The following is a 13,183-nucleotide window of genomic DNA, read 5'->3' on the forward strand; positions in this document are numbered from 1 at the left end:
CGCCCCGCCATGACCCACTCCTATCACTAACCCCGCCCCCAATCCCAGACCCCGCCCCCAACCCCTGGCCCCGCCTCAATCCCTGGCCCTGCCCCAATCCCTGGTCCCGCCCCCACCACCGCCCGCTCCCATCACAACCCCGCCCCCACCACCACCCAGTCGCTGCCCCGCCCCCGCTCCCATCATTGACCCCGCCCTCACTCACTACCCCCGCCCCGACTCACTAGCCCCGCCCCCACTCACTAGCCCCGCCCCCACTCACCAGCCCCGCCCCCGCACCCATCATTGACCCCGCCCCCACTCACTAGCCCCGCCCCCACTCCCCGCTCCGGGCGGGTGGCGCCATCGCTGTTGACGCCGCGGCGCCGCCTCCTCTCGCCCTCACACGCTGCTGCCCGTCGCTATGCTACAGATGAACGACTCGGTAGAGCCGGACGCGGCCGTGTTGCCGACCGAGGGCATGGCGGCCCCAGGGTTCCCGTCAGCGGGCGGCGGAGCGGAGGCGGCGGGAGCTGCGGCGGGGACGGGGGCGGGGATCGGGGCGGCGGGCAGCGGGCCGAGCAGCGCGGCCTACGGCGCCGAGACCCTGACTCCCATCAGTGTGAAGGATCCCACGCTGCAGGCCAGGATCAAGGACTACTTCGTGTTTAGGGTAACGGCTCCTAAACCGCTCGGTACCGCTCTGCATTTGTTTGTGTACACCCCTTATGTCAGTGCGTTTAGGACCAATTGCCAAGCCCTTTATTTGTAGCATTATGTGTTTCTCCTTTATTGTTCCTGTTTATTTATATCTATGTTTACCTGTCAGATTACTATATTAATGTTCATTTTATATATGCTTACATTGTATCTACATCAAATGGCTGCCTCTGAATCCCTAAAAGCTGCCTCGTCACTACTTGTGTATTTAGAAATATATGTGTTTCAATTCAGATTTATTTAGTTTCTTAGTAAACCAGGCATTGTCTAATTGTACAAGAAGGAACTGCAGATGCTGGAAAATCGAAGGTACACAAAAATGCTGGAGAAACTCAGCGGGTGCAGCAGCATCTATGGAGCGAAGGAAATAGGTAACGTTTCGGGCCGAAACCCTTCTTCAGACTCCAGATCGGTCTGAAGAAGGGTTTCGGCCCGAAACGTTACATATTTCCTTCGCTCCATAGATGCTGCTGCACCCGCTGAGTTTCTCCAGCATTTTTGTGTACCATTGTCTAATTGTAGATGGACACAAAAAGCTGGAGTAACTCTGCGTGTCACGTAGCATCTCTAGGAGAAAAAGGATTGGTGATATTTTGGGTCGTGACCCTTCTTCACTCGCCATGGCAAAGTTAGATTGTAAAGGTGGTCACCTTTGGTTGGGTACAGTTAGTGAGTATTGTCACTTTTTCTCAATGGTGTTACATCTTTACTCCAGATTATTGAAATTGAATTCAGGTTCTCATGTCATAAGATATAGGAACAGTTTCTGTTCTGTCATTTAATCATGATTGATCTATTTTTCCCTCTCCACCTCATTCAAAAGGGTGGAATTTGGACTTGTCCACACCTCCTGGGGTGCAAAATAAAGTGCTGGAGTAACTCAACAGGTTAGGCAGCATCTCTGGGGAACATGGATAGGAAATGTTTTGGGTTGGGTCCTCGGGAATACAAGTTCAGCAATATAACTACTGCAGCTCCACAAAGGTAACGCAGGTGGTTACCTTTGATCTAGACCTCGAGTGCTGTCTGTCGAGTTTGCATGTTCTCCCTGTGACCATGTTGGTTTCCTCTGGATGCTCCAGTTTCCTTCCACATTCCAAAGATGTACGGGTTTGTAGGTTAATTGGCCTCTGTACATTGCCCCTAGTGTGTTGGGATTGAATGAGAAAGTGAGATAACACACGAGAGTGAATGGGTGATCATGCTGTATCTCTAAACTATATATCCTATATATTAGCCAAAGAATACTGCTTGATCTTTTTGAGTTTTGAAATTGTATAAATTCTGCATTGGAAAAGGCTAGAATTGACAGGGGTCTAGTTGGGACCAGAGGGCTTACGTTACACACAGAGTGGATAGGGTGGGACTGTCCTCCCTGGAGCAAAGGATGCTGAGGTTTGAGCTTATAGAGATTTATAAAATCTGAGAGACATTGATAATGTGGATAGTTACTCTTTTTGTAGGAAGGAACTGCAGATGCTGGTTTAAACAGAAGATAGACACAAAATGCTGGAGTAACTCAGCGGGTCAGACAGCATCTCTGGAGAAAAGGAATGGATGACGTTTCGGGTCGAGACTCTTCTTCAAACTGTCAGGGGAATGGGAAACGAGAGATATGGACAGTGATATAGAGAGAGATATACAGTGCCTTCCATAATGTTTGGGACAAAGACCCATCATTTATTTATTTGTCTCTGTACTCCACAATTTGAGATTTGTAATAGAAAAATCACATGTGGTTAAAGTGCACATTGTCAGATTTTAATAAAGGCCATTTTTATACATTTTGGTTTCACCATGTAGAAATTACAGCAGCAGTGTGTATACAATGTCCCCACATTTCAGGGCATCATAATGTTTGGGAAACAGCAATGTCATGTAAATTAAAGTAGTCATGTTTAGTATTTTGTTGTATATCCTTTGCATGCAATGACTGCTTGAAGTCTGTGATTCATGGACATCACCAGTTGTTGGGTGTCTTGTCTGGTGATGCCCTGCCAGGCCTGTATTGCAGCTATCTTTAGTTTATGCTTGTTTTGGTGGCTAGTCCCCTTCAGTTCTCACTTCAGCATATAACAGGCATGCTCAATTGGGTTCAGATCGGGTGATTGATTTGGCCACACAAGAATTTTTTAGCTTTGAAAAACTCCTTTGTTCGGGATCATTGTCTTGCCGTAGAATAAACCGCCGGCCAATGAGTTTTGAGGCATTTGTTTGAACTTGAGCAGGTAGGATGTGTCTATACACTTCAGAATTCATTATGCTACTACTGTCATTAATGAAGATAAGTGAGCCAGTACCTTCAGCAGCCATAAATGCTCTGGCCATAACACCCCCACCACCGTGTTTCACAGATGAGGTGGTATGCTTTGGATCTTGGGCAGTTCCGTCTCTCCTCCACACTTCGCTCTTGCCATCACTCTGATATTATAAGTTAATTTTCGTCTCATCTGTACACAGTTTTCCAGAACTGGTTGCTCTTTTACTTCTTGGCAAACTGTAACCTGGCCATCCTATTTTTGTGGCTAACCAGTGGTTTGCATCTTGCAGTGTTGCCTCTGTATTTGTGTTCACGAAGTCTTCTGCCGACAGTGGTCATTGACAAATCCACACCTGACCCCCTGAATAGTGTTTCTGATCTGTTGGACAGGTGTTTGGGGATTTTTCTTTATTATAGAGAGAATTCTTCTGTCATCAGCTGTGGAGGTCCTCCTTGGCCTGCCTGGCCCTTTGCGATTAGTAAGCTCACCAGTGCTCTCTTTCTTCTTAATGATGTTCCTAACAGTTGATTTTGGTAAGCCTAAGGTTTGGCTGATGTCTCTAAAAGTTTCCAAAGGTGATGGAAAGACTAGGTGCTGAGAGCTCTCTTATACCTGCATTAAGAAGGCAATTAAACACACGTGAGGAATTACAAACACCTGTGAAGCCATGTGTCCCAAACATTATGTGCCTTGCAATGGGGGGGGGGGGGGGGGGGGGGGGGGGACGGGGGGGGGGGGGGGGGGGACTCTGTATAAACACAGCTATAATTTCTCCAGGGTGAAACCAAAATGTATAAAAATGGCCTTTAATAAAATCTGACAATGTGCACTTTAACCACGATGTGATTTTTTTCTATTACAAATCTCAAATTGTGGAGTACAGAGGCAAATAGATAAATGATGGGTCTTTGTCCCAAACATTAGGGAGGGCACTGTAGTACAAATTAATGGAGAGAGGTGCCGGAAGACTGGAGTAAAGACTGAAATGTTGTGCCTCTTTTCTAGAAGGGCAGGGAAAATGCTGGGAACTATAGGCCAGTGAGCTAAACATCTGTACTTGGAAAGGTACTGGAGAGTATTTTGAGGGATAGGTTAAACAGGCATTTGGATTGGGCAAGGGCTAATTAAGGACAGTCAGCATGGTTTTGTACATGTGAGGTCGTGTCTCACAAATCTGATTGATTTTTTTTAAGACATGACCAAAAAGGTCGATGAGGCCAGAGCTGTAGATTTTATGTACATGGATTCTAGTAAGGCATTCGAGAAGGTTCCGCATGGTAGGCTGCTCTGGTTAGATCGCATGGTATCCAAGGAGAGATAGCTGAATGGATAGCAAATTGGCTCCCTGGAAGGAAGCAGAGGGTGGTGGTGGAAGGTTACTTCTCGGACTGGAGGCCTCTGACTAGTGGTATGCCACAGGGTTTGGTGCTGGGTCCGTCACTGTTTGTCATCTACATCAATTATTTAGATTAGAACATACAGGGCAAGTTTACTGACGATACAAATCTTTGCAGATAGCGAAGATGGTTATGAAAGATTGCAGCAGGATCTGGATCAATTGGCCAGATGGGCGGAGTTTATGATGGAATTGATGGAATTTAATACAGAGAAGTGTGAGATGTTGGATTTTGGAACGTCGAACAGGGCAGGACCTACACAGTAAATGATAGGCCTCTGGGTAGTGTTGTAGAGCAGAGGGATCTAGGAGTACTGGTGCATGGTTCCTTGAAGGTCGAGTCGCAGGTAGATAAGGTGGTCAAAAAGGCTTTTGGCACTTTGGCCTTCATCAGTCAGAGTATTGAGTATAGAAGTGCTTAAGAAGGAACTGCAGATGCTGGAAAATCGAAGGTAGTCAAAAGTGCTGGAGAAACTCAGCGGGTGCAGCAGCATCTATGGAGCGAAGGAAAGAGGCAACGTTTCGAGCCAAAACCCTTCTTCAGACTGAGGTGGGGGGGGGGGGGGGAAGGGCGGGGAGAAGAAAGGAAAAAGGAAGAGGAGGAGCCTGAGGACTGAGGGAGAGCTGAGAAGGGGAGGAGACAGCAAGGGCTACCGGAAATTGGAGAATTCAATGTTTATGCCGCTAGGGTGCAGACTGCCCAAGCGGAATATGAGATGCTGCTCCTCCAATTTCCGGTGGTGCTCACTGGCCATGGAGGAGGCCCAGGACAGAGAGGTCGGATTCGGAATTGGAGGGGGAGTTGAAGTGCTGAGCCACCGGGAGATCAGGTTGGTTAATGCGGAGGTGTTCGGCAAAACGATCGCCAAGCCTACGGTTGGTATCACCGATGTAGATCAGCTGACATCTAGAGCAGCGGATGCAATAGATGAGGTTGGAGGAGATGCAGGTGAACCTCTGTCGCACCTGGAACGACTGGGTCCTTGAATGGAGTCGAGGGGGGAGGTAAAGCGACAAGTGTAGCATCTCTTGCGGTTGCAAGGGAAAGTGCCCGGGGAGGGGGTGGTGCGGGAGGGAAGGGAAGAATTGACCAGGGAGTTACGGAGGGAGCGTTCTTTGCAGAAAGCAGATAGGGGGGGAGATGGGAAGATGTGGCGAGTGGTGGGGTCACGTTAGAGGTGGCGAAAATGACGGAGGACTATTTGGTGTATGTGATGGCTAGTGGGATGGAAGGTGAGGACTAGGGGGACTCTACCCTTGTTGCGACTGGGGGGATGGGGAGAGAGAGCAGTGTTACGGGGTATGGAAGTATGGGGTATGGAAGAGACCCTGGTGAGTGCCTCATCTATAGTAGGGGAGGGGAACCCCCGTTCCCCGAAGAATGAGGACATTTCCGATGCCCTGGTGTGGAATACCTCATCCTGGGAGCAGATGCAGCATAGACGGAGGAATTGGGAGTAGGGGATGGAGTCCTTACAGGATGCAGGGTGGGAAGAAGAGTAATCTAGATAGCCATGGGAGTCAGTGGGTTTATAGTGGATGTCGGTCAGAAATCTATCACCTGCGATGGAGATAGTGAGGTCAAGAAATGGTAGGGAAGTGTTGGAAATGGTCCAGGTGTATTTGAGTGCCGGATGGAAGTTAGTGGTGAAGCGGTTGAAGTCAGTCAGTTGTGTGTGGGTGCAGGAGGTAGCACCAAAGTAATCGTCGATGTAGCAGAGGTAGAGGTCGGGGATGGGGCCCTGGCATAGCTGGGCCCTATGCGCGTGCCCATCTACATTACTAAATCTCTGAACTTGACCGCTTTTGGCCTACTGGCTTTAAGCGCCTTGAGTATTAGAAAGGCGCTATATAAATCCCATCCATTATTATTATTATTATTACTGTGCTGCGATTTCCGACAGAACGCCGTCATTTTTGGCCACCTCGCACAGAGCCCCCCTCCGCCTTACGGGTGCGGAGGATTTTTCCCATTGATGACAAATCAGAGAGATATTAATGTTTTTTAAAAATTCACCATTCTCTCTGCTACCCCTGCTGGAGGGAGGGGGAGGGACTATAAAACCAGGAAGTGGTGTGCCTCACTCACTATCTGCAAGATGGATGAAGCCAAGGGTCAAGTCTCTCTGAGCTCTGAATAACACTGAAAAAATGTCTACACAACTGTGAGTACCGCTTTTGGCCTACTGTGCTGCGATTTCCGACAGAACGCCGTCATTTTTGGCCACCTCGCACAGAGCCCCCCTCCGCCTTACGGGTGTGGAGGATTTTTCCCATTGGTGACAAATCAGAGAGATATTAAAGTTTAAAAGAATTTCACCATTCTCTCTGCTGCCCCTGCGGGGGGGAGGGACTATAAAACCAGGAAGTGGTGTGCCTCACTCACTATCTGCAAGATGGATGAAGCCAAGGGTCAAGTCTCTCTGAGCTCTGAATAGCACTGAACAAATGTCTACACAACTGTGAGTACCCTTAATGTGGTTTGAAAATGAAAATATGGGTTGTTTGAATTAAAAAGGCATTGCCTGCAAATGGTTGTTTGGATTCTTTGGCTTGAAGTTGAAAGGCACTACTTACTGCAAATGGTGGCATGAAGTTGAAAGGCACTACTTACTGCAAATGGTGGCTTGGGTGCTTTGGCTTGAAGTTGAAATGCACTATTTACTGTAAATGGTGGCTTGGGAGCTTTGGTTTAAAGTTCAAAATGCACTGCTTACTGCAAATGGTGGCTTGGGAGCATTGGCTTGAAGTTAAAAAAAATCACCATTCTCTGCTGCACCTGCTGGAGGGAGGGGGAGGGACTATAAAACCAGGAAGTGGTGTGCCTCACTCACTCTCTGCAAGATGGATGAAGCCAAGGGTCACGTCTCTCTGAGCTCTGAATAACACTGAACAAATGTCTACACAACTGTGAGTACCCTCAATGTGGTTTGAAAATGAAAATATAGTTTGTTTGAACTAAAAAGGCACTGCCTGCAAATGGTTGTTTGGATGCTTTGGCTTGAAGTTGAAAGGCACTACTTACTGCAAATGGTGGCATGAAGTTGAAAGGCACTACTTACTGCAAATGGTGGCATGAAGTTGAAAGGCACTACTTACCGCAAATGGTGGCTTGGGAGCTTTGGCTTGAAGTTGAAAGGCATTACTTACTGCAAATGGTGGCTTGGGTGTTTTGGCTTAAGGTTGAAAGGCACTACTTACTGCAAATGGCGCTTGGGTGATTTGGCTTGAAATTAAAAGGCACTACTGCAAATGCACTTCCTGTTTGCACTGTATATTGATTTTAGATAAAACGCTACACTTATGGCTGTGATTTTTGGCCATCTTACTCAGTCCCCCCTCCGCTGAGCAGGTGCAGAGAATTCTTCCCATCAATTAAAAATAAAAGTGTTATTAGTGTTTAAAAAATGTTGAGAATCTCTCTCCTGTCAATCACACCCTGAAAGCCCCACCTTTTCCGGTGGGAGGGGGAGGCGTTATAAAACCCGGAAGTGTGGGTGTGGCTCAGTCTCTGCATGATGGGGGAGGGAGAGGTCATGACTGTCTGAGCTGTGAATCAACTGAACACACTGAATGTCTACTGAACTGTGTTTGGTGTTATGTGTGGTTTTATGGTGGTTTCACCCTGCATGAAATGGTATGAAGCTGCATTTGAATTTGGTGGCCTTGGACCCTGCTTGAAGTGGAATAAAACTGCACTGAATTTGGTGGCCTTGCACCCTGCTGAAAGTGGTATGAAACTGACTTGTATTTGGTGGCTTTGGATCCAGCTTGAAGTGGTATGAAACTGCACTTGAATTCGGTGGCCTTGCACCCTGCTTGAAGTGGTTGGAAACTGCACTTGAATTCGGTGGCCTTGCACCCTGCTCATAGTGGTAAGAAACTGCACTTGAATTTGGTGGCCTTGAACCCTGCTTGAAATGGTAGGAACATGGATTTGAATTTGGTGGACTTGCACCCTGCTTGAAATGGTAGGAACATGGATTTGAATTTGGTGGAGTTGCACCCTGCTTGAAATGGAATTTCAAGGAATAGTCATGAGTCAACTGCCAGCCCACCAGCCGTGAGTGAGCTGCCAGCAGATCAGGCTTGAGGGACTGAGCTGCCACCCCAAGAACCCATACCAGCACTCCAGAAAGCCCCCCCACTGGCCACCAATATTGGAATTGGTGGAGAGGTGGAATATTGCGTCGGGGGACCAGCCCTCCCGTGTGAACATGGGACCCAACGGGTCCCACTTAGTCTAGTAGCTGCATAGTGGCATAAACATTAAATTCTCCAATTTCCGGTAGCCCTTGCTGTCTCCTCCCCTTCTCAGCTCTCCCTCAGCCCTCGGGCTCCTCCTCTTCCTTTTTCCTTTCTTCTCCCTGCAGGTAGTTGAGGCTGGGACTATCCCATTGTTTAATAAACAGTTAAACAGGTACATGGATAGGACAGGTTTGGAGGGATATTGTCCAAGCACTGGCAAGTGGGACTGGTGTAGCTGGGACATTGTTGGCCGGGGTGGGCAAGTTGGGCCTATTTACACTCTGTAACACTCTATGACCCTATATGCAAAAAAAGTCACGACGATAAAGGAAACTTAAGGCCCTGTCCCACTTACGTGTCCTTGGCACGCAAATTACGCGACCTCGTCGTCGCGTTGTGGCGCACGGGCATTGTGTGGCCATGCGGGGCCGGTCCCACTGAGAAGCGTGGAGGGGTATGGAGTTGCACGCGGTATTGCGCGGTGCTCCGAAATTTTGTAGCGAACGAAATCTTCGCGCGCCACCGGCCTGTCGCATAACTGACGGCCAAAGTGGGACAGGCCCAAGACCCTGGCGCGACACAACGTCTCACCTCCAACAGCAGCAGAAGCAGGCAAACGATCGCCGAGCTCGGCCTGGGGCTCACAGCCGTTGCGGTCCGGATCCGCCCCCACTTCTACTCCCAGAGCGGGGCCAAGAAAATTGAAGATAGACACAAAATGCTGGAGTCACGCAGCGGGACCGGCAGCATCTCTAGAGAGAAGGAATGGATGACGTTTCGGGTCAAGACCCTTCTTTCAGACTGAAGAAGGGTCTCGACCCGAAACATCACCCATTGCTTCTCTCCAGAGATACTGCCGGTCCCACTGAGTAACTCCAGCATTTTGTGTCCATCTTCAAATGACGTCACTCGCTCCAGACGGCTGTGCAGACGCATGAAGTCGCACGCGACCTTCGCGGGACCGTCGCGCCTCAACGCGATTATGAAGTCGCGTAATTAGCGTGACAAGGACACGTAAGTGGGACAGGGACTTTAATCTTTGTCCCAGGATAGGGGAGTCTAAAACTAAAGGTCGTAGGTTTACGGTGAGAAGGGAAAGATTTGAAGGGAACCAGTAAATTCGGCTTCATCACCAGAGGAGCATATTTCTCACACAGATGGGTTGGGTATACAGTGCATTCAGAAAGTATTCAGACCCCTTCACTTTTTCCACATTTTATTTTGTTACAGCCTTATTCTAAAATGGATGAAATTCTTTTTTTTTTAAACATTAATCTACATTAAACATAATAAAAAAGCGAAAACAGGTGTTTAGAAATTTTTGCAAAATAAAGTGTCTGAACAGCCAGTTAAAAGCCTGGGCAGATGGTACAACGCAAGTCTCAAGGATAAAGAGCAGGTGGAACAACTAAGGCAAGAAATTGTCAATGGTCTGGAGAACATCAATCAGACCCTACTGCCTGGGAAACTGAAGCTCTGGTGCCTACAGTTTGGACTCCTTCCTCGGACAATGTGTCCACTGACCATTTATGAAGCCCCAATAACAACTGTGGAGAAGATGGAGCGAACCATAACTTCATACGCGAAGAAATGGCTCGGGGTCCCACGATGTCTAACTAACATCGGCCTATATGGCAAAGGGGTCCTGGAACTACCTCTCACTAGTCTAACAGAGGAATACAAGTGTTCTAAAGTAAGACTTCAGATGACACTGAGGGACTCTAGAGACAAGACCATCAGTGCTGTTGCGCCGCCCCTAGTAACTGGCCGGAAGTGGATGCCATCTGATGCAGTACAGCAAGCTTCATCAGCCCTGAGACACAAAGACATCGTGGGGCAAGTCCAGCAGGGAAGAGGAGGCTTTGGCCTTACGACAAGTAAACCAACTTGGCGAAAGGCCACAACATCAGAGCGGAGGACATTGGTGGTCGAGGAGGTGCGGCGACAAGAGGAGGCCGCAAGAAGTGCAAAGGCGGTCTCTCTTGCCAAACGGGCAATGGATGCAGTGGGAAGGTGTGGAGCGGAGGAAGATCAGCTGGAAAGAACTATGGGAAATGGAAGCAAGCAAGATCAGCTTCATCATCAGAGCGACTTATGACGTGCTTCCATCACCAAAGAACCTCCATCAGTGGTACGGCGAGGATCCAACCTGTGCCCTCTGCCCAACTCCAGCGACCCTCAAACACATCATGGTAGGCTGCAAGACCAGCCTCACGCAAGGGAGATACACGTGGCGGCATAATCAGGTACTAAAAAGCCTGGCATCAGCCCTTGAGAACAGGCGGTGTGCGACCAACTCCTTGCCTCCGAGAGCAAGCAACCCCCTCCCCCTAAGGGCAACAACCTTTGTCCGAGAAGGACAGAAAACATCTAAACATCCTTCCACCAGATCAGAAGAAGGAAACCTATGCAGGGCCCGCGACTGGAGGATGCTGGCGGACATCGGCCGACAACTAGTTTTTCCACCTGAAATTGCTTCCACCAACCTCAGGCCAGACTTGGTGTTCTGGTCCCCTTCACAGAAGACTGCTTACATCATAGAGCTCACAGTTCCATGGGAGAACTCTGTTGAGGAGGCCTATGAGCGTAAGAAGCTGCGTTACACAGAGCTTGCAGCAGAGGCAACGCAGCGTGGCTGGAACACCAAAGTCTATCCAGTTGAAGTGGGATGCAGAGGATTTGTTGCGTCATCTACCATCAGACTGCTGAAGGAGCTTGGAATCCACGGTCAGGCTCTGCGGAAGACCATAAGATCACTCTCAGAGGCGGCTGAAAGAAGCAGCCGGTGGATTTGGCTCAAGCGGAAAGACCCATGCTGGGCCCCAAGTATTTCAGGGTGAATCTTTGGGACGGTTTGACACGGGACACGCGCTGAGGGCTGATCATCCTGCAGCGGGCCGCCCTTGTGGAGGGTGTATAGTGTTAAAAGGCCGAAACACCCATTGATGCAAGGGTACACTACTGATGATGTGTCCTGTGCCCAACTGTCCTGAAGGTTACCCAGGCCAAGATATACGTATCCACTCCCCCCCCCCCCCGCCCCCCCCACAGATGTTGAGCGTCTACCACTCTCAACAATCAACGAATGTCGTGAAATGCTCCCCACCTATTGGCACAAGGGACTTCTTAACATCTTGTCCTGTGTATTTGATTCTGATCTACACACAATACCTCATAATAAAAAAGCGAAAACAGGTGTTTAGAAATTTTTGCAAAATAATTAAAAATAAATAAATGAAATATCACATTTATATAAGTATTCAGCCCCTTTACTCAGTACTTTGTTGAGGCATCTTTGGTAGCAATTACAGCCTCAAGTCTTCTTGGGTATGACGCTACAAGCTCGGCACACTTGTATTTGGGTAATTTCATTCTTCTCTGCAGATCCTCTTAAGCTCTGTCAGATTGGATGGGAAGCATCGATGCACAGCTATTTTCAGGTCCCTCCAGAGATGTTCGATTGGGTTCAAGTCCGGGCTCTGGCTGGGACAATCAAGGAGATTCACCGACTTGTCATGAAGCCACTCCTGCGTTGTCTTGGCCGTGTGCTTAGGGTTGTTGTCCTGTTGAATGGGTGGTATGGTATTGGCCAGGTGATGAGCAGTGCCTGGTTTACTCCAGACGTGACGCTTGGCATTCAGGCTAAAGAGTTCAATCTTGATTTCATCAGACCAGAGAATCTTGTTTCTCATGGTCTGAGAGTCCTTTAGGTGCCCTTTGGCAAATTCCAAGCGGACTGTCATGTGCCTTTTACTGGGGAGTGGCTTCCGTCTGGCCACTCTACCATAAAAGGCCTGATTGGTGGAGTGCTGCAGATATATAGTTGTCCTTCTGGAAGGTTCTCCCATCTCCACAGAGGAACTCTGGAGCTCTGTCAGAGTGACCATCGGGTTCTTGGTCACCTCCCTGACCAAGGTCCTTCTCCCCCGATTGCTCAGCTTGGCCGGGCGGCCAGCACTATGAAAAGTCCTGGTGGTTACAAAGTTGTTCCATATAAGAATGACGGGACCTGCGATGCTGCAGGAATTGTTTTATACCCTTCCCTAGATCTGTGTCTCGACACAATCCTGACTCTGAGGTCTACGGATAATTCCTTTGTCTTCATGGCTTGGTTTTTGCTCTGACATGCACTGTCAACTGTGAGACCTTATATAGACAGGTGTGGGCCTTTCCAAATCATGTCCAATCAATTTAATTTACCACTGGTGGACTCCAATCAAGTTGTAGAAACACCTCAAGGATAATCAATGCAAACAGGATGAACCTAAGATCAATTTTGAGTGTCATAGCAAAGGGTCTGAATACTTATGTAAATGTGATATTTCAGTTTTTTAAAAATTATTTTGCAAACATTTCTAAGCACCTGTTTTCGCTTCTTCATTCTGGGGTATTGTGTGTAGATTAATGATAAAAAAATAATTTAATCCATTTTAAAATAAGGCTGTAACAAAATGTTGAAAAAGTGAAGGGGTCTGAATACTTTCTGAATGCACTGTATGAATGAGTTTGCAGAGGAAGTAGTGGAGCTAGGTAAAATTACAATATTTAGTTGGACAGGTTCATGGAGAGGAAAGGGTTG

At 48.2% G+C, this 13,183-nt stretch overlaps 1 protein-coding gene across 1 annotated transcript in view; it reads left to right on the plus strand.

Moving 5' to 3' along the window:
* The first annotated feature begins 313 nt into the window (after positions 1-313).
* The window catches only part of tprg1l (tumor protein p63 regulated 1 like), a 30,140-nt gene continuing 17,270 nt past the window's right edge, over positions 314-13,183 (plus strand). The window contains exon 1 of the mRNA XM_033047802.1: positions 314-652. Coding sequence (XP_032903693.1) covers positions 404-652 — 249 coding nt within the window. The 5' untranslated portion in view covers positions 314-403. The remainder of the gene's footprint in view (positions 653-13,183) is intronic.

The sequence above is a fragment of the Amblyraja radiata genome, chromosome 31 (assembly GCF_010909765.2).
Source record: "Amblyraja radiata isolate CabotCenter1 chromosome 31, sAmbRad1.1.pri, whole genome shotgun sequence".
NCBI classification, from domain to species: domain Eukaryota; kingdom Metazoa; phylum Chordata; class Chondrichthyes; order Rajiformes; family Rajidae; genus Amblyraja; species Amblyraja radiata.